Raw genomic sequence first — 22,150 nt, forward strand, 5'->3', positions numbered from 1 at the left:
AAATATCATCAGTGTTCCATTCATGGCCCTAAGTCACTTATATATTGGCACAGTGAATGACAAATTTGAGACAGTCAAAAAGATGGGTTGAATTTTAGTTGAATTCGGACTATTTGATAGATATTTTAAATGAGATAGAGAAGGAGAGGGATATTTTAATTGAACAGTTTAGAGAGAGACGAAGAGAGAACATGGAAGTCTAGGCATTTTACAGGGCTTACGACCCATCATTGGCTGTTTTAAGTGATCACTAAGTAACATTCACCATTCTGCCTGTGTTAGAACTTTGCACATCTCTACAATTTTCTAATGTTGTATGAATACAGTCAAACACTCACGCACACATGCTTTTCTAAGATATCTCTCTGCAATATAGGTGTTTACGACCAACTCTTCAGTGATTGTAGCACTGGCAAACTGAAAATCTCAAGCACAGACATACTGTCACGATATGTACTCCTTAATTAACACCAATAGCCATAATATGGCGGTGAATGTTTTGATCATTCAAAAAATCACACAATGAGTACTTTAATATTATAATATTATTCCAAAAAAAGTACTTTTGTAAATAAAACAGAAAGTATAGAAAAAATAAAAATTCATAAAACAAAAAAATCCACTTCCAACTTCCATAACATCCAAACTGTATTTTTTTTCACTAGAACCTTGTTATCCTATGGGGCTGATCATTGACTTTAGAGTTTTCTATAAGTGTAAGGTAATTTTAAGCTAACGTTCAGTGATATTTTATAAACTTACTCATCTAACTCAATTCACCAAAACTTACAAGAAATTTACCGAGGTAAAAAACAAAACAAGAACTGTTTTTTTTTGTTAAAAAATCACTTAGGAATTTTTTCACATTCAATGCAAAACAGGCTGGGATTAAAGGGGCTAATATACTCATGGTGCAAAATGAATTTTCTTACAATCTATTATTTTACTAACTGCTTCTTGACACACGCCTGAGATGTTGAATTTAGGATTTCGTAAACTATTTAAGAAACAAAGTAATCTTAGGATAATTACGACCAGGAAAACCAAGATTTAGCTTCTTGTGAGGGGCTTTTGGGAGTAATCGGAGTAGCCGGAGTACTTGGTCCTTTAGAAGAACTTCCAAGACTTGGTGTTTTAGGAGTTGCATCGCCACTTGCGTTGGCTTCTGCGGTAGCTGCTTCCAAAGCAGCTTTTATCTAAAATAATACAAAATACATGTATTTATCGTGACGTGAGAGGAAGCAAGAGTGCTGGCGGGTAATAGGGTCTCCTGAAAATGTCTGGTGATATCACACATGCTGCACTTATGAGCGAATGTGGAAAAGACAAAAAATAATTAATCATAACTTGAGTCGGATTGTGGATCAGTCATGTGGGTAATTGGTGAATTTGATAAATAATTATAATAATGACCCTGTTAACTAAAATTAAGTATGGGTGGTCTGTATGGGACACAAAAACAAAATTACAAACCTTGTCATTGGTTTTGGAGTGCATTTCATTTTCGTATTGTCGAACATCTTCAATACTCATCTCTATCCAATCATCGATCCAAGCAAAAGCTTGCCTGTGTCCCAGTAGCAGAATATCACGAATACCCTGTAACCAAAAATATATTTGTGCATTTTCACATAATGTTAGATTTGTTTTTTTTTAGTACGAAAACAACAGAAATTATTTAAATAAATAATTATAAAAAGTATACACAAATCCAGTTAAAGTTTATCACGAATATAAATATAACTAATATAAATAGAACATGTTATACACTAAGAAGAAAAACAAACAAGAAAAATATTTACAAAACAAATCATCACGCTTATTCTCCGATGGGGTAGGCAGAAAGGATAAAACGCCATACAACTATGTCTTTGTATACAGACCTTGCTTCCTCTACACCTTATCATGCACGCGCGCCAATTATTCTGACTCGACGTGTCCATCTTCAGTATTTGTTGAGTTTCCATGTCCTACTAGTGTTCTACACCCATCAACATTCGCATTAAAAATCTTTTTAGCCGTTCTTTCACTGTCTATTCACTCTACAAGTCCAAACCAACAAAGAATTCCTTTCTTAATTTTGTTGATAACGCTTATTCTAGCATTACATAATTATTTATTTTATCTTACATAATATGCATATTTTTTTCTTTTCATTGCACAGATCTCAACATGTGCGCAACCTATCACACAGTTTTAACACATTTGCTTAAGAGACTACATTTTGACAGCATTTAGCCTAATTTCCTCCTTTTTTTTCCAATTACATACATAGGGTTCAGCACCAGGACTCCATTGTAAATATATTTATCTGATTAAATAAATTCCATTAATTATTCAAAACCAAATTATTTTTTGTAATGATCATTTATTATGCAAGAAATTAAGTAAAAACATAAGAACAAAAATTAAAATTGAAGAATATTCACTTTTTTAGGAATACAATCTTTTATCGCATCAACATGAAGTTTTCTAAGTATGTATGTTTTTCATCAGGAATTCATCAAATAAAAAAATATTGACATTAAATAAAACACATCTATATTTATAAATACAGTGGTGCCTCGCATAACGAACGCCTCGCACAGCGAACGCTGCACACAACGAACTTCCTTTTCGTTCATTTCACGATTCATACAACGAACTTCGCTTCACACAACGAACTTCGCTTCACACAACGAAGTCGCCCACTTCACACGATCACTGCCGATTTATTGCATCCTTCCGCGCAGGCAGTCGTTAGTCACTGAGCAGTACGCTTAACTTACGCACGTGTCGCAGCAATCGTTGAAGAGGATGTAGAGGAGCTTATTGAGGAACACAAAGAAGAGCTGACAACTGAAGAGCTCCAAACACTTCTGGCCCAACAACAGGACAATGCTCAAAGGGAAGCGTCATCTGATAACGAGGAGCAACAATCAAACAATCAACCAATTCCAACTGCTGACATCAAGAACATCCTGGTCAAATGGAAAGCAGTTCAGGAGTTTACCAATGCCCACTATCCGGATTCCGCTGAAGCAAACAGGATCAACGACCTGTACTCCGATACTCTTGTCCGTTATTTCCGGCAGATGTTGAAGAAAAGAGAGAAACAAACGACTTTGGACAGGTTTTTCACTGCACCATCGGCCAAAAAGCGGAAAATGGATGAAAATGTGCAAGATTCGATTATTTCTTAAAATTAAAAAATGTGTGTTTTTTTCATTATGTTTTTAGATGTATCTAAATAAAAATAATAACAAAAAATTTATCTTTTTTTTATGTCATCTTACCATATTTTATGCTACAGAACGAATTATTTTTTTTAACATGTATTGTTATGGGAAAACGCGTTTCACATAACGAACTTTTCGCATAACGAACTTGCTCCTGGAACGAATTAAGTTCGTTGTGTGAGGCACCACTGTACATACATATAAATATTGAGTCTCGGGAACGAAATCCAGTATTTTCCACGTGATATCGCATGGTGATTATTACAACTAGGTAACTTCAAAATCGAGAGTTTTTATTTAACCACTAGAACACATTTTTGTATCTTCCTCCATGAATGCTACAAATAGACAAGTCATGATGCATGACTTTTTTATTATACAAAAATTTGTTTTTAGCGGGTAACTTAAAAAATGCTGATTTTGAAGTTACCTAGTTGTAGTAATTACCGTGCGATATATATTACTTCTATATAATATTATAGAGACAAGTTTTGAAAAAACTGTTGGAATAGTATATTTTTAAAACAAAATTATTTCCAGTATCCAGGCGGATGAAAAAAAATTCTATGTGAAATATAACCAGAATCCTGGATGAGTATTTTTGACTCGATGGCTGCTCTTTTGTAAAAATCCTGAATAAGGAAATCGAGTGGAGATAAGTCCACCTCGCTTTGTAGTGATTGGCCATTCTGGGGGTCCTGAGTTCGATTCCTAGCAGATATGATAAAATAGTTATACTTCATAAAGTATTTAGTGTTTAATGTCAATATTTTTTTATTTTTTTTATACTTCATAAAGTATAACTATTTTAGTAACTGCAGTATTTCAGTGTTCTTGAACTGTCACCTGAAGCGTAAGACTGATCACCTTATCTCATGTAATAGATGATTGAACTACGCCGCATTTGGATTACCAATGCAGTGAAAGGGTTTAGATGGGTTATTTATTATTTTACGACTAAATAAAGATCAAATACAAAGGCATAGAATAGTTGACAGAATTGTATTTGACACTTAATTTTTAATAACATTCAAACCTTAAAATAATTATGTTTAAAAAAATATAATTACTTAACGAAAGGTTTAATGAAAGAAAAAGGATTTAGTATGTCAAATATTTATTAGATACCAATCAAATTCTAAACTTTATAGTTTTTAATAAAATTGTTTTATATTATAATTTTTTTATTATAAAATATTTTTATTAAAAGTATTTTATACTAAAAAACTATCGTTATTACAACTATAATTTCAGGAGAATATTTCAATTATCAACAGCTGTTGCTACGTATCTTCGCCATTCGGGCAAAAGTCACTAACCCAAAAAAATACAATTTTGAGAAATCGCAATTTGAAAGTTTGGAGACCAAGGAAAAATCAGATTTTTGTGTTTTGGAGGTTTAATGTGCACACAATGTATTTTTAATCAATTTTCTTGATAACGTTTTCTTTCGGATACATAAAAAAATATCTGGAAGATTTTGATGAGGCAAGGTGGCTAAAATTTGATTTAGTGACTTTTGCTTGTTTATAATCTGGAGCCAAGAGTTAATAAAAAGAAGGAAATATCAGAAATAAATATGTATAATAATCTTGTGGTTAAAAATAAGTTTTATTCATAGAATACTTTTTAACATGTTCATTTTTTTATAGTTTATTATTAAAATATCCGAACACAAACAAAATGCTGTTTTTAGAAATAAACTGTCATACTTAAAAAAATCATTTTAAATTTGCCTAAACTGTCAATAAATTATATCTGACTTTAGTAATTTACGCTTGTTGATATTTTATTGAGAGTCACACAGTGAAAATCGAATCATTTGGATTTAAGCAACAAAGTTACCTTGGTGAATTTTGCCCATTAAGACATAATTTTAGACTTCGTAATTACTCTGAACAATAAAAGCACGTATCAAAAGACAAAATAACATAGCAAATCAATATTATTATACAAAACATAAAAGTAAAGTAATATGTACAAACGAGTCCTATAATTCCAAATGTTGATAACTCCAAAAAAAAGGTTTTTGAAGACATCGTATAAGAGACGCTCTGTTGAAAAATCACCTTCTCTTTGTAATTCGCATTAATTTGAAAATGAAAACTAATTCCAAAATTTGACAACTCTTACTTTAATCGCAACAAATATTGACAAATCCGAACCAAATCACTTGACCGGCCGTTTTAATGACAAAACTAACAGTATTTGTTGGTGCTTTATAAGTAATTTGTTTTTTAAGATTCAATTACTAATTTAGCCAAGAAATTTTCTAGCCTAATGTTATTTTGTTTTATAAGACTTGACTTGTTATCATTACATGATATAAATGCTACTTTTTATTTTTTTCAACATATCAACAACTCTAACCATTGTTTTCCAAAAGTTTACAATAACAAGTGATTAACTGGTAAGACAAATGTTGGCGACTACAAATTGAGGATGGTTTTTTTCAAATTGATATTTGGCCCACATGGAGATTTGTTTTTTTTTAATTTAATACCGGTATTGAGACAATTACATAATTAATTATTACAATATCAATTACCTGAAAAACAAAACTCACCAAAATACGCTAAAAACCAGCTTTAAAAAATACAAAATATTACACGATAAAAAATTGTGTATTGAAAAAAAAAAATTAACCCTAATTTAAATTATTTATATTGGGTGCTAGTGAAATATAAAAGAAAACTATAAACTCACATATAGATTACCTTCAGGTTTAGTTGTAAGGCATACTTTTTTAAAACAAAGATTATTCACGTGATTTCGTGCGATATCGTGTTTTGAAAAAACAGTCCTCAATTTAAAATTACAATTTAATTCATTTTACAAAGATAATCGTTTTTTTTTTAAATAATTGACAAACGGGAGGCCAAATACATTATAAGAAAGCATTAAAATTAAAATTTTAAATTGCAATTTAATTTTAACAGTCGAAAACTTCAAAATTAGATTTATCAACATTTGGAATCATAATATATGTAGAACTCATACATCCTATCCGAAATTAACATAACATCAAAGCTACAGGAAGACATTCTATAAAAAATACAACCATTCATAATACTGAACTTCAATATTTTCAATATCAATTTTTCAATACTTATACTGTGGCAATTTATTTTAATAATACATAGGTACATTATTTGAGTTAATAAATTTATATTGAAACAAACCACATGAGGTAGGTATATTAAACACAATGGTGTGAATTGAGCCAATAAGGATTTCTAATAATTAATCACAATATACAATAAGATTTGTAATGTAATACTGAATAAGCATCAGACCCATACAATTAACATTCATATGGTGGTAACACTTATTTTATTCAAATGAACATTGTTTCATTTTAATTGTTATGGCTTGAGGTCATGTTGGCATTACTCATAACACTTAATAATAATTGTCAGTTTAATTGCAACGCTATTTAGCATCATTAAACACTTTTAATATCAGCCTATTTAGCATAGAATGTCCGAAAAATCCCAACATAAAATACAGAAGTTTATTTATATTTACTTTTTAAATATCACATTAGCTTGAAATTCTCGAAGTAAAAAAAAAACATAAGATAGAAAGTATGCCTACGGAGGGGTTGACTCTTGCGTGGCTGTGCTGTCATACTAGTCAGGGGCGAATCGTCTATATAATCGATTATGCACAGCTTACCTACCATTTACCAGACTATTTTAATATCAGTTATAAGTATTTGCATTAAACATGTTTATTAAAAAAACAAATAAATCATAATATTTAAAACCATCGCCATCATTTACATTTCCCCAAAAAAAATCTAATTTAAATCTCAAAGCACCCCTGACCCGTTCCCGGTAATTCCAACAACTAGCATATTACAGCAGCTTACTTAAAAGGGAAACAGATTTTTACGACGGAGTCATAAATGACTTTTTTAAACACGATTGATTTAGTTTATAGATAAATTTAGTGGTATAGTTAGATCTATCCTTTATACAACTACAGACAAATACGTAAATAGGGAGGGAAAATATAAATATGAAGTGGGCCGGTGATGTTACTTCCATTGATACATTAATAATTAAGTATTTATGTTTTACCTCATAGTGTTTAGAAAATCTGAGGCAATTTATTTTTTATGATTTAATGAATACATTTAAAAAAAATAAAAATAGCTATTTTTGAGTTCGACAACATTGTATTTATTTTCTATTGAACATTAAATTTTGTAGCTTACTTACTTAATCGCAACTGATACTAGTCTAGATGTGATACAAGACGTAATCTTTAAATGGACATTCTCACACCGGATTTGTAAAGTAAAATTTGTATAACTATGCTGGATTTTAATACAAAAAATATTTATCCTTGCTATGCGAAAAATGAATGTGACACCAATACGGCAATAAATCTGAAGAGAGCACGAAGATAGAACTCATAACAAGGAAGACAGAGACGCTGTTCTGTGGCCGATGTTTGTGTGAAACATATTTAGTCGGTTATTAACAATGATGGGGGACGCACGCATGTAAGATGACCGGCGTATTTATGATTTAAAATTTATTTTGCTATAACAGGGTTAAATTATGTTTATTTTTATAAATTATGGAAAAGGAATTATTAAACAGTATGTCTCCATGTTTTTTTTTTAAATGTCTAAACTTTAGAATAATCCGTCTTTTGCTTGTGGTGATACAATGTCACATCACCGTGCACAAAGGAATTATTTAGCACAGTCTTTTAAGAGTTAAAAGGGTTAACGCAGTCTAACTAGTTATTTCAATATATTTAGGCACTAATCGTTCATTCAGCACTATTTAAATGATAAAAATATTTCTTTTATATTTAAAGCATTAACTTTGTAGTAAAATTTTTCCAATATGACCACTTGCTGACTTTTTAATGTCTACCGATTTCTAGATAAACCGTTCTCTTCGTCAGGACTGTCACCGCAGTCGCAACATCAAACAGTGAAATATTCCAGTGTAAAACCACCTTATAAACGAATGGTTCATGTTGACCCTCCCAGGAATTGAACCTAGGACCTTAAGCATGGAGACGAATACCCCAATCACTACACTACGGGGCGGACTTTTTTCCAATGATTTCCCTTTTCAGGTTTTTCGCTCGAGTAGCAACTCAGTTGAAAACACTCGTCCGGGATTCTGGTTACATTTCACGCACAGAACTGCATTCTTCACCCACCCGAACACAAACAACATAAACATGTGGATACTAAAATACACCGCCACATTTACCATCACCACAGTATATAAGAGATGCGACAACTACCGGTTCTAAACATCTAAACACATAGAAGTCGGCAAGTGGTTATATATACCAAAAACTTTTCTGCTGCTTCTTACCCCAATATATCAAATAGCATACGGAGACCTAAATTAGTACACGGATTGTAGCATATCTCAATCATTTAGCAAATGGAGGAAAGGTAATCAATTTTATACTTCACATGCCAATTTAGGGACTATAAAATGTTTAAACCAGTAACCGGCAACTAGTACACTGCTGACTGATTTATTTTTTTTATCGTACGAAATGTATTTATTGTGTTTATGTTATTTTTTTTTTTATTGTACGAAATGTACGAAAAGGTTTTTTCAATTATTCCAAAATACGAATTTCTAAATTAGAAACTTACGAGAAGACACTAATAAACTGATTGCAATATTAATATCTCGATGGTGATATTTAAATAAAAATCTATTAAATCATTGTTTTTATTTAAAATATCACTTTGCCTACCATGTATGATGTCTTGGGTTTGATTCCCGGTAAGGTTGAAATTAAATTAACTTAAAGTCACTGGGCTGGCACCTGAAGTGTAAGACTGATCATCTTACCTTTGTGTAACAAATATTTATCAAAATACGCTGCAATCGGTGTATTAATGCAGTGGCCTATGCATGATTAAGTGTGAATAAGTGAATGACGATGATCATTGTTTTTACAAGCATAAAATTTGAGCAACTAACTGTTAATTTTTTCATAAACTTAGTGTATTATAAAACAAGGAAATTTTTAAATACATATGTATTCAAGTTATAAATAATTAACAGACGTTTTAAAACTATGAAAAAAAAAATATATATTTACATATTTTTTATACTACTACCCACCCAAGTACCCTGCCTAATAGAGTATTTTATGTACATATTTATATATAAATATATATTTCTTTTTAAAAATAAACCTTGCATTTTGCATAATGTAAATATCAAAATAATACTAAATATCAAAATAATACTGAATATCATTGATTATTTTAACACATACTTAATGCATTATTTTTAAAATGTTTTTTACATTTTATTTGTTCGATGTCAAAAAACTTTTTCATATGATAAATTGATCATTAAATGCATGAGTATATATATTTATATCATCATTCGTTATAGCACACATTAAAAATGTTGTTTAAACACATTCGCGGACACATTTTTTCTCATAGAATCCACTCATATGGGCACATATCATAACTTTCTTATTTATTGGGATATTTCACCTCCAATTGAACCGTAGTTGATGGGCAATTGCTTCAATCATTCATAGTTGAAGTCAGAAGGGATAATATTTTTGATCTAATTGCTAAAAACATGAAAAAACCATTAGCTGACGCTAGCAGCGGGAACAGAGACCGCCCTTAAGAAAGGACAGAAAGCAACCGCGCAAAACTCGCGTACTGTAGGCGAGCAGAATACTGGTTACTTTGTCTCTCTTGCTCGCGAATATACCTATAGCATTGAGAGTGAGAGTAAATGGTGTTTGAGACAACCGTATATTCGGTACTCTTATATAAGACATACGTCACATTGGTAAACTTTTGAATGTATTAGTGATTCATTTCCAATTCGTTACAAAATGCTTTTTCTTTGGCCAATAATTATTTATTATTTAATATCAAATTATTTCAACCAATACGTAAATGTATGACGGAGGAATACTAAAAATCTTAACCCAGTATTTATTATATTTATATAAATATTAAAGATCTTAGATGCAACGTGTACTCGCTTCATATCACTGGGAAGGGAAGTAAATACAACAAATTTAATTTTCATATTAAAAGAAAAAATCAAGTGCTGTAGGGTTAATAATAAAAATATATTTTACTTTAAGACATAGTAAAAATATATATAAACCATATTCTCTCATCGATTATAAAAAATAAATTATTACATAAAATCATCTGAACAACACACTAGAGTAAGTATATCATCGTACTGATCAATAGATCAAATTTAAATCCTATATAAGAGTATTAAAATCATTTTATGTTCAACATAAACATAATAGGTAGATATCTCAATAGAGATGAAAGAATTATTAGAAATATGGAAGTCATGGCATTAACAGCACTCATAATTCATAAAATAAACCATAAAACTTATTTTATAAACATTTTCTGTATAAGAGGCGAGTTAAAACAAAGACGGCAATCTCCACCGTTGGTCTGAAATAAGTTAGATGTGGCGATGGATAGAGAAACCAAAATACTATTAACAACTGAAAAGGTTTCGGAACAAAAATGGCCGTATCTCATACATATTTGCCTCTATTATTTAGTTCCGCAATAACGCCAGTCTCCTTAACATTACATAACAAAAACCAACAAACAAACCAAAACCATCTGTTCAATTAAAAATAATTCCATAATTTACCAATTAATCGCAACAAAATACACACACAGCATTACTTCTGGAAACAATTATCGGCTAAAATAATCAATTATTCTTGCAATCTGGGAGTACTAAAGAAACACTTATTGCATATTACAATATTTTGGGTGTGTCCATATATTTGTAGGCAAAAGGCTGGATTTCACCCCCTAGAGAGTTATTAAGATTTACAAATTACAACAAAGATGGATAACATTTTAGCTAGGAAATGTAGGAGTCTAGGCATTTACAAGGATTATGACCTGTCATTGGCTGGTTTAAGTGACCACTTTACACACTGTGTAATATTCACTATTCTGCCTATGTTGGAACATCCACATTTCTTCAATTCTTCAATTCTTCCATCTGTTAATTTTAGTAAAGTAATTAACCAGAAACCTATATTGTTGTGATGTGTTACTTTCTTAGAGTAACATTACGCCACCGGATAATAGTCGCCCATACAGACAGAAACAGAATGATTATCAACTACGAAGTTAGCTATAGTTTACAGCAAATACAACAGACATAATGTGCTTAGGTCAAGAATAGCATCTTTTTTGTTAAGCTAGAAACGCTTTTGTTCTATGCAATATAGCTAAGGGGCTTCTCTTTAAGCGGAAGAATGATTACTTTAAAATTACTTCACTAAAATTAACAAGAAGAACTGAAGAAATACGGATCTTCAAACATAGACAGAATGGTGAATGTTACACATTGTGTAAAGCGACCACTCAAACCAGCCAATGACGGGTTATTAGCCCTGTATATGCCCAGACTTCCACATTTCTTTCTCTAAAATGTTCTACATCCTTGTTATAATTTGTAAATATTGCATATAACTCAAAAAGAAAAAAAAGTGAAGAATGCTGTCTTTGTTTTAACACGCCATATAATCATATAATCTTTTTTCTTTAATAAATATTTGCATTCTTACGATTAACCCAAATATTTCAATATTGGGGGGATTTTCAAAGAGTTGTAAATAACACACAATTAGAAAATGGTGAATCGTGGTAGAGCGGGGTTCAAACCTCGGATCTTTGATCCGTGAGTTAGGGATAGGGACACTACCCATAGGACCACAACCCGGTTCGGATTTGAAACATTGGACATTAAAAACAGCTATAGTTACTATATCGTGGGGTAATCACGGCAGCCAGGTAGCTTCCAGCATTTTTGAGTTACCATCTAAAAACACATATTTATGCCTTCCTTCATGAAAACATGTCGCGATTCATTCAAATCATATTATGGTGATTTGAGAGCATGACTGGTCTAGTTGTAATTATCCCGCGATATTATGAAAATAAAATAAATGTACTTAATTAGTTATAAACATGTGCTTAAAAATAATAAAATAAACTGTAAAAACATTGACTCGTGCGTCTTATAAAATAATCATAACAGTAAAAATGGACGAAATATAATTTGAGGCTGATTAGGTTTCTAAATATTCCGATTTGATATTTGTTTATCAAATCACATGCTGCAGAGGCCGGAACAATCTAGATCGCAGTTTTGGCATTCCAAGCTCTCGCAGCAAGCTCCACAAGAATCTCCGACATCACAAGACGGGCAATCCCTGCAACAGTCGCAAGAGCAGCAATCGCCGCCAGAGCTGTCGGCGTCGGAACATTGGCACTTTGGACAGTCTCCGCAATAACAGCAGTAGCAGTGACAGCAGTTATTGGAAGATGATTTACTGGACCAGAAAAACGGACATATGAACCAGTCGTTCGCTTGACCCAGATTCTCCTGTTTCTTCTTCTGTGCTTCAACATCATGCCCCAGGTTCCGATCTTCCGACTCCGCTTCATTCCTCTTCTCGGGTTGAAAAGTGACAACATTTTCCGTTGACATTATAAAATTTGAGCAAATGTCGCGCGATACTCGTTAAATCACTTCTTATTAACTATCACTATTGGGGAAAACTTCGTTTAATATTCACAAAAACATGTTATTTTAATATCGCTCTTAAAGTAGTATTATTTATACGGCACACAATATTACTAAAGTATATGTCGATAAATTTGGCGATCGATAGTATTCTTAAACAGTATAAAATATTGGCACTTCATTTAATACATAAAACTAAATTCCGCACAAAATAAACGCGGTAAATTTTTGAATAAACATTTAACAACACAAGATATTAAATCAACACTGATCAACAGCACACAGTGTTGATCAAACAGAACTGTCAAATTGAGATTGATGCCAAAAAATCGTCTCTATTCTATGACTGAACCATAAGGTAAACAATTATACGCCAGTCGACATTTAAAAAGAAAAAGTTTAACGCCTTTTACCGGGGTAGATTGTGTCGAATAGATTAATATGGAAAATAAATAAAAATATGTTATTGAATATCACCAATACCTACTAGATCCATATGACTGATGAATCCAGGTATTAAATTTAGGTATAAATAATTTCATTTAAATAATCAAGCGCATCAGCTGGTGAACATTTAAGACTTTATACTACTTTTACGCTGTCAACTGAAATATTCAATAAGAAAATTATATAATATTTTATACATATATATATAGTTGGATAATTTATATAGCGCCATTTTTGTGAAAATCACTTCGAGGGCGCTGTACAATAAATAAATATCCCAGCACGTCTTGCAGCCACAGAGCGCATGGAAGGTAAGAAATCTAGCCCCCATTTACAATTTTTTTTAATTGACTGAAATTTAGTGTATTAATGAAATTTAAAAAAAAATATAATAATGAAAAGGAGTAAGATTACAACACGTCTTTCAGCTACTAAGCGCATGACTTTTGCTCAGAGACATCTCTCTTTTGTCGCACCAAGTGTTCAATATTTTGGAAGAACGTATTAAGCTATCAAGGACAAAAATTATTTTCAAGAAAGGATTTTAGGACTGGATTTTCCTTAGTGGGGGGGATTTGAATAGGAAACTCCTTGATGATTTTCCGAATGCTTGAGTTTACTGTTTACCGTATTGATGTGCTATATATATGTTTTTAAAAATATTTTTTATAATTATTTTTTATGTTTCTAATCCTATATTTGTGGTGATATACTCATGTGTCTGTGTCATATAATTGCTCGTCCCATCTCAACACAAGACTTTTAGTCCCATGGAGTTGGGACTTGTTGTCTCAAATAATGTACAATAAACTTATGTATGTAAATATATAAATAAATGGACGGTTGGAATCCTTGACCCCATTTACAAAATTTAGGTAACATTTACATATGGAAGCAAGATTACCAATTGTTGTGCAGCTACAAAATGCATGGACGAATGGAATTCTAGCAACTTAAAATAATATCAATAAATTTACAAAAAATAAACGTAAACAATGAGCATAGAACTAAATTTGTCAAGTGTTCATGTCGAGAAGTAAGCAATAAATAAAGAACTGTTTCAACATTATGGTAAGCAAAATAAAGATAGATGTCCGAAGAGTCACTTTTGTAGATACCGCCGCCATGTGGCCTACTGGCTGCTTGCTAATTCCTGGAAGATGCCTATCGTTCCAACGACTTAGTGTTCATTTTTATTCGTATTGTTTAGTTGTATAAGACGCAACATTTATGTTCAATTTACTTTTTTTACATTAATACTAGACAAACGCGCGTATGAGAGGTCTGATTAATCATTTTGTGTGTTATTAGAATGTAGGTATTTAAAATATTATGTATTTATCAAAAAACGTAAATTAATTTTTATTAGAACTGTTGTAATTTATTGATTATGGGGGGTAGCATTCCAGATAGCTGAATTTGGGTACTTTCGCGACAAAGGTTAATGCGTTCTTAAACGGTTTTAATAGATTTATATAAAATTGTATGATTTTAGGGTTACAGGCGCACTATTGTTTAAAAGTTTCCATTGTTCACTATTTGTCACATATTTTGGTAAGAATAAAGTCAATGCTGTCAAATAGTCGTCTTTTTTCCACTGTCTGTCTATAACATGACTACACATTAATGACTTATAAACACTAACTCAACGTTTTCTATTTTTAAATTTTAAGATACGGTTGGAGAGGAACTATATTCCACGCCCAGCCCGTACGGTGGCTAAGCGCGACCCATGTAGGTAGAGCACAAAAAAACGGCATCAAATAATTTTTCAGCACCGAATAGAGAATGTAACCAGGGCTGGTATTCTAAACGATCTCGCAGCCGTAGAAAAACCATTTATCTCGCGTATTTACATACAAAATACACTAAATAAAGTGTTTTCTACGGCCGCGAGAGCGGTTCAGAATACCGCCCCAGGGGTGTTATTATGAATCTTCGTGCGGGGGGTAGAAAAGAAACACATTTGGGGATTACATTTTTTTGCATGCGATTATACTTTGCTTCATATATGGCCACACTGATGATTAAATGTCAAATTAATGTCGAATAGGCATGGGTAACTCAAGATTATTTTTTGAGCTGCAGGTCAGCTCGCAGCTCAAGTACTTGAGCTGGAGTTTTGAACCGGCTCACAGATCAGCTCAAATTATTTTATGCGACTGTCGCGAGCTCAGGCGCAAACGGCTATGGCAGTAAGCCGAATGATACAGGTCGCACCGTTCGACTCAAATAAATGTATGGTTCACCGAATCACGCTGACTCAGCTGACCTGAAGCGTCGCATACATGTACGATTCGAACGAAACTCTCAATGGACCGCTGTGGGCTGTGAGCCGCCTATTAGAAGTTTGAGCTGCAGCTCAACAGCTCAATGCGCTTAAAGTTTAGTTTTACCAGTTCAAAATTGAGCTAATGTGGAACCATGAAATGTTAATTATAAAACTGAAAAAACTCATACAGTGTGGGCAATTCAACCTAATTAAGTGTTTTGGGTAATGTTTAAGGTCGCAATAATGTTCTAAATGAAAATCATAATCTTTTATTTCACATGTTTGTATTTATTTCACATTTAATCATAAGTGTGGCCATATATGAAGAAAAGTGTAAACGCATTCAAAAAATCTCGCTATAAATGCGTTGATACCAGCCCAGATATTTTTAAGAAAAATGTTTCAAATTTATCACATTTCCTAACACCCTGTTCCTTCTTACATTTATTTATTCATTTATTATTATAATTTTTTGTTTGCTTAACAATATACATAAGAGGTAAAACAGAGTATATAAAAAAGAATAATTACATGGCAATGAAATACATATTAACAGTAAGAATAGTAAACAAAAAATCCCACAAAGGCATGGCCTGTTTGTGGGTGTACAAGAAATGTTAATGAATTTTTGCTCCTATAATAAATAGACAGGTATAATATTTTTGTACAATATAAGAGAAAAGAAAATATTCTGTAAAAGATTAGGAGGTACTTTTTTTTATAAAGTAATTGAAAAAGGAAATAAAAAATATTAAAAAAACATACAAATATTCCTTATTAATGGGCAAAAAAATATATCATAGAAAAAAAGAGTTAATATCTTTAGTTTGAATCAAGCATAGTGCGCGTTTTTTAAAAGAAGGAAAATTCATTCAACTTGAAACATCATTCACTGTTGTCAATAATTAATCTGAATTACATTAAGAATATAAGTTCATATAAGGCAGCCTCTGTGGTGTAATGGTTAAGACGCTTGACTCGCACACAGAAGGTTCCAGGTTCGATTCCCGGTGAGAACACAAAATTAAATGTGATTTTTCTCAAGCCTGGGGCGTTTTACCACTGTAATTGGGCCACCAGACTGGTTTGTTGTGGTGCAAAAAAAAAGCAGTAGTAATATACTGCCTTACTAAAGGCTAAAGGTTGTATCTGCTAAATTGAACATTTTACAGGACATTACTGTTTTATGCTTTGCCAATCTGAATTCTTTTTCCTCTCAATTATTAATATATTTTTTTTAAAGAGAATATATTATATTTGAGAAGTAGAAAAAACTTGTTGGCTAAGTAAAGTAATAATAAGAAATGTATATTATGAAAAAAAAACACTTTTTTTTTTTCGGTTATGACTTTTTGGCTTAGTAATGCAGTAGTTAATATTTTTAAATATTCATTTATTTTAATTCTGATTATTATAATAAATATTCAAGCTAGTTAATTTTTTTTAAAAAAACTTACCCGTTGAATAAAATCTTCCACTTTAGTCTGCAATCCCCAAACCTCGAACCTAGCATCTACCAGTTTGTAGGAGCACATGATTGGATTCTGTGTGTCTTGCCAACCTTCCACCAGTGGCCCACGTCCTGTTTTCACAGATTTAAAATATTTCGGATCCTCTGCTTCTTTGTAGTGCTTTGGATTGATATCATCATAAGCAATATCCACATAATCCACTTCTCTTAACTTCAATCTTTCTTCGTCCAAACCCAAACACTAAAAAAATAATGAAGTTGGCAAAAATCACAAAAGATAAAATTTAAACCAGAAATTATTATAAATATTTCCCTATTCTAAACTTAGTCAATGGCACTGAATTGATGCAACAATAATTGCACTGTATCTTAGTTATTTGCTACAAGAAGGCAAGATGATCGGTCTAATGCTTCAGGTGTCAACCTCAATAAACTCAAGTCAAATGTGCTTACAACTGGACAAATATAACATTCTAAATGAAAACTAGCAATCATTCAAATCAAAATAAAAAAGCAATTAATGCAAAAAAACATTTTTACATCGAAAAAAGAATGAAAATGTTTAAATAGTCTTACATTTACATTAACCATAAAAAAACATGAGATAGTGTTATATAAACAAAGATAAGGGGCTCTCAAAAAAAGCACTTACATTTTCAGTTGATCCATTGTTGTTTTCATATTTTGTCTGAATTGAAATACTGAACTTTGGAATAAAAGAACACTGAAAAAAAAAGTATGAATAAATATATAGAATCAGCACATGCAACAAATATTTCAAATTAATTTATAAGTAGTTGAAACTTACAGTATACTCTGGATATCCAAGAGGATTGATATGAAAAAGAAAATTTCATAAAATTAGATTAACTTTCAAAGATAAAATAGTTCAAAATTGAATTGATAATATTAATTTATACTAACCGGTGATTGTAAATGGATAGAAATTCCAGGCTTTTTCAGTAACATAAAATATCCTGGGAATTAGGGATTGTACCCAATATGGTAGACGACTGGAAAAAAATAATTAAAAAACTTTTATAGGAAACAACAACTTATACTTCAGATGCCAGTCCCGGGACTATGAAATATTGTAACGTAAAAACGTATAAATAAATAAATACCGTATTAGCCCGAATATAATGTGGCCTCAAATATAATGCGAACTATATATGATATTTGGAGCAGGAATGAAATGAAAAATTAATTTAGCAAATTGTGTTACAAAAAAATTTTATTTTTTTTTCAGACATGCTTGAATTATCATCAGTGTTGCTTCAACAATTACTACTTGACGCATCATTTTCTTCCCATAAAATGTTCTCCTCACTCCCATCCAGATTGTTGGAAATGCAACATTTCTTAAAACCTTTTTCAATAGACGTGTCACTGATCATCTGCCAGGCGGTCAAGAGCCATTCCTCTAAGACTGGAATTGATTATTTATTTCTTATTCATATAGGAGACACGGTCTAAACCCGAAATATAACGGAAATATTTTTTTAGAAAATTATTTGAGTAAAAATATCGCGTTATATTCGAGCTAACATGGTATTTCAAATCAACCTTGTCAGGAAATGAACCCAAGAGCTCATGCGTGGTAGCCAAATGCGCTAACCAATACACCAAGGAGCAAACATAATAAAGTCGAGTCAATAAATTAGTGATCTGCATTTCAGACAGTATAAAGTTGAATCGTATGTTACATAATAATTATTTTTCTTATTATCTTATGTGTAATTGTTATATTAACCAATATTTGAGTTTGTCCAAATGTTCGTAGACAAAAGACTGAATTTCACCCCCTCAGGAGTCATTAAGATTAACAAATTACAACAGGGATGGAGAATACCTTAAATAAGGGAATATGTAAGTCTAGACATTTACAGGGCTTATGACCTGTCATTGGCTGGTTTAAGTGTATGTGAAATAATTCAGTCAGATGAATCTCTTCACAACAATAAAGGTTTCAGCTCTTTAACTTCACTTAAAACAACAAATGGAAGAATTGAAGAAATATGGATGTTCAAACATAGGCAAAATGGTGAATGTTACACAGTGTGTAAAGTGGCCACTTAAACCAGCCAATGACAGGTCATAAGCCCTGTAAATGCCTAGACTTCCATATTCCCTTATTTAAGGTATTCTCCATCCCTGTTGTAATTTGTTTATATTAACCAGGTCATATTTATTTTACCATACAATCAAATTTTTGAACTCAGCTAATTAATCTTTATTTGCCCTAAAGAAACTAAACCAGTTTGATATTATACACTTTCAAAACAGCAAATGCGGACTTTTGTAATAAAGCCACAGTTCACGTATAAAGCTGGTTTAGTAACGATTTTAAACTTCAAATCTTCACATCTCATCATATTTACGCAGATTCTTAATTGTAGCACTGACCCAGGAATATTAAATAATTTAAACCAGCGGTTCCTAACATTTTTTATTACCCATAAATCAGGTTAGATGTTAGCAAATAAAAAAAAATCATTTCAAAAAACAAATAAGCTCTTGCATTCTTAAAATTGAAATAACTGATAATACCTGTTTTTTATTAAATCAAAGAGTAATGTACGTCAGTTTATATTGCTTAATTTTAACATTTTATTTAATATTTGGTGCAATTTCGGCCAATGCGCATCGTAGCACCTCACTAGGGATAATAAATATATAAAATACTGAGTTTTGAGAAAAGGTGTCTCAGAAGAATCTTGGGTGTGTGGTGGTTTGATTTTGTAAGGAATAAAGTAATAAGAAAACAGACGCAGCCTACTCCGTTGACAACCGTCATCGAGGGAGGCAATACGGTTGGCTGGGCCACATACTGCGGATGCCTCCTGAGAGCTTTAACCTTGCTTCTCTACTTTACGAGGCATCAGGTTCTCGGAATTCTGGACGTCCACTGCTGACTGTTCTTCAGAAGTTTATGTCAGAACTACGGGGTGCAAACCTGACTTGGGAGGACGCACAGGAGCTGGCAGCTTATGGAGATGCATGGAGGCTCTTTGTGGACACCATATGCTCCAACTAGGATGGATGGACATGGAACGATGATGATGATGCACATTGCAGGTCGTGCTCCAAATTCAATAAGTTCATTGTTTTTGTTGCTCAAGGAATTGTGCTTTGGCTTCAATTCTGTAAGTATATTCCTTCATTCACTGAAAAGGGGCCTAGCACCCAAGCATTTACTTGGCAATTTATTTTGTTTTGTGACTGAACGATAATCCAATCAAAGCGTTTTCAACCCCCGCGAGAGCGTTCAGGATCGCACCCCAGGTTAGGAACCACTGCTCCAAACAAATACTCAAAGTAATATAATAATAACATAATTATTTTTTTAAAATAAAATATCCTTACTTAGAGATGTGCACACGTTTTTCAGTAAACTGCCCTATTCCATGTTCTGGATCGGTGCACTCCGTGTTGGCTACAACCTCTACCCCTTCACCGCCATCCGACTGTTCGTGACTATGACGAGCTATCATATACAACTGCCCGATGCGATACTGAAATATAAAATAAAATATTTAATAACATTTTCATCACCATTGGATGGTTTTATAAAAACCCATTTAAATTTAAATGTTTAAGCTAAATGTTCCGATATATTTTATTCAAAAAGAAGTGCGTTTCTCCTTCTGTTTGACTTGTGTAAATGAATTAGACAATAATATAATATGACATAAAAGCGATGTATTTAATAACAAGATGGATGGTAACCTCCTCAACTGATATAGGCATGCTTATCCGAAATTCTTTGGTGAGAACCATGTTGAGTAGTGGGTTATTTATGAAGATTAATTCCTGAAAAACAATATTATTGCAAATTAATTCAATATTCTCCACTTGTCAGTTGTCAGAAATATTCTGCCATAGATTAATCATCCTTGAATGTCATAAAAGTTTCATAGACAAATCTTCTTGCTCTTCTACTTTTTAAATAGTTTATTTAATCTGTGGTTAGACTTTACTGATTACGATAGCGTTGTGCAGTTTTTTTCGATTTTCGATATCGATTTTTAAATTTTGAACCATTTTCCGTCAGGTAGGATGAATGAAAACGGATTTTCATATTCACGACTAAATACATTGCTATATATAAAAATGTGTAAACTAGATGCAACACTAAGCGCCCGACCTAAATTCCATTCAATCTAGGTTCCGGAGCATGCCATGTATTTGGTGGGAAATAATATTTTACGCCCAGCAGTAGCGAACGATTCGTTAGTTCTATAAAATTACATTTCGTTATATTTCCATTAAAATGCCCTTCTGTTTTATAAGGTAATGCTAAAAAAATACACCTGCAAATATTTTGAAAACTGGTGAAATAACATTTTATCAAGTAAGTAAATCTTTATTTACTTTTGAAATAAAATTAACAATTATTTTTCTTTTTTTAACGTCTTTTTTTTTTCTACGTGTGTGACGTTCTAAAACAAGATCGCCGGCTACTACACTTCAAGTTCTGATTTCCAATTATTTTTATATAAATTAAACATAAGTAGTATTAAATGATTATGTATGATGAAAATTTCATGAAAAAAAAAATGATATTGTTTTTCATTTTTCTTTTATTGTTATATTTTGTGGTTTAGAAATCGTCTGGAGCGAAATAAAACATCAGAGCAGCAGCGGCATTATCAAGCATTGTATAAAGTTCATACCCGACCACAACCCAGATATTGATAGTAAAAATACAAAAATCTCAAACGGTTGCAAAGAATATCTCAACTTTGCGCCAAAAGCTATAACTTATAGGAGCATTAACATAAATGTGTAATCTGTCTATATCCGTGAAACAAATTTTATTTCTATATGCGATGTATGAGGATGATAGAGAAGGCAAAACCATTAATTTTACTGAAATGAAAAAATCGTTTTTATTTCATAATATTGATTAAAATTTTATTTGTCACTCTTTAAACATGCACCATACAGAGGTATTTTCCCGGAAATTTATTTTCCCAGTCGCCAATTTCTGTATACCTATTTCTGGTGGAGACAGATTGATCTCAAAACGCCACAATCTAAATCTGCCAGCTGCCAAATATTTTGAGCTGTATCTATTCCTTTGTGATTTACAATTTTATTTAAAAAATATATGTTTACTTAATTTTTTAAAAGGGTTTTTTTTTTACTGTTGAAAACCCCTGAGCTCTGAGCTCAATTT

General features: G+C 31.9%; 1 protein-coding gene across 1 annotated transcript; it reads right to left on the minus strand.

The window, feature by feature from the left end:
* Positions 1-889: 889 nt before the first annotated feature.
* Positions 890-20,842, minus strand: rdgBbeta (cytoplasmic phosphatidylinositol transfer protein 1). Its single transcript, XM_088234465.1, has 7 exons — positions 20,698-20,842; positions 20,335-20,483; positions 17,892-17,981; positions 17,621-17,696; positions 16,955-17,209; positions 1,474-1,599; positions 890-1,196 (listed from the first exon to the last, which is right to left on the minus strand). Exons 1-7 carry the CDS (start codon positions 20,746-20,748, stop codon positions 1,029-1,031), a joined length of 915 nt encoding a protein of 304 aa, XP_088090591.1. The 5' UTR covers positions 20,749-20,842; the 3' UTR covers positions 890-1,028.
* Positions 20,843-22,150: the final 1,308 nt, after the last annotated feature.

This window comes from Micrasema longulum, unplaced genomic scaffold (genome assembly GCF_059751315.1).
Source record: "Micrasema longulum isolate JH-2025_06_02 unplaced genomic scaffold, ASM5975131v1 h1tg001245l, whole genome shotgun sequence".
NCBI classification, from domain to species: domain Eukaryota; kingdom Metazoa; phylum Arthropoda; class Insecta; order Trichoptera; family Brachycentridae; genus Micrasema; species Micrasema longulum.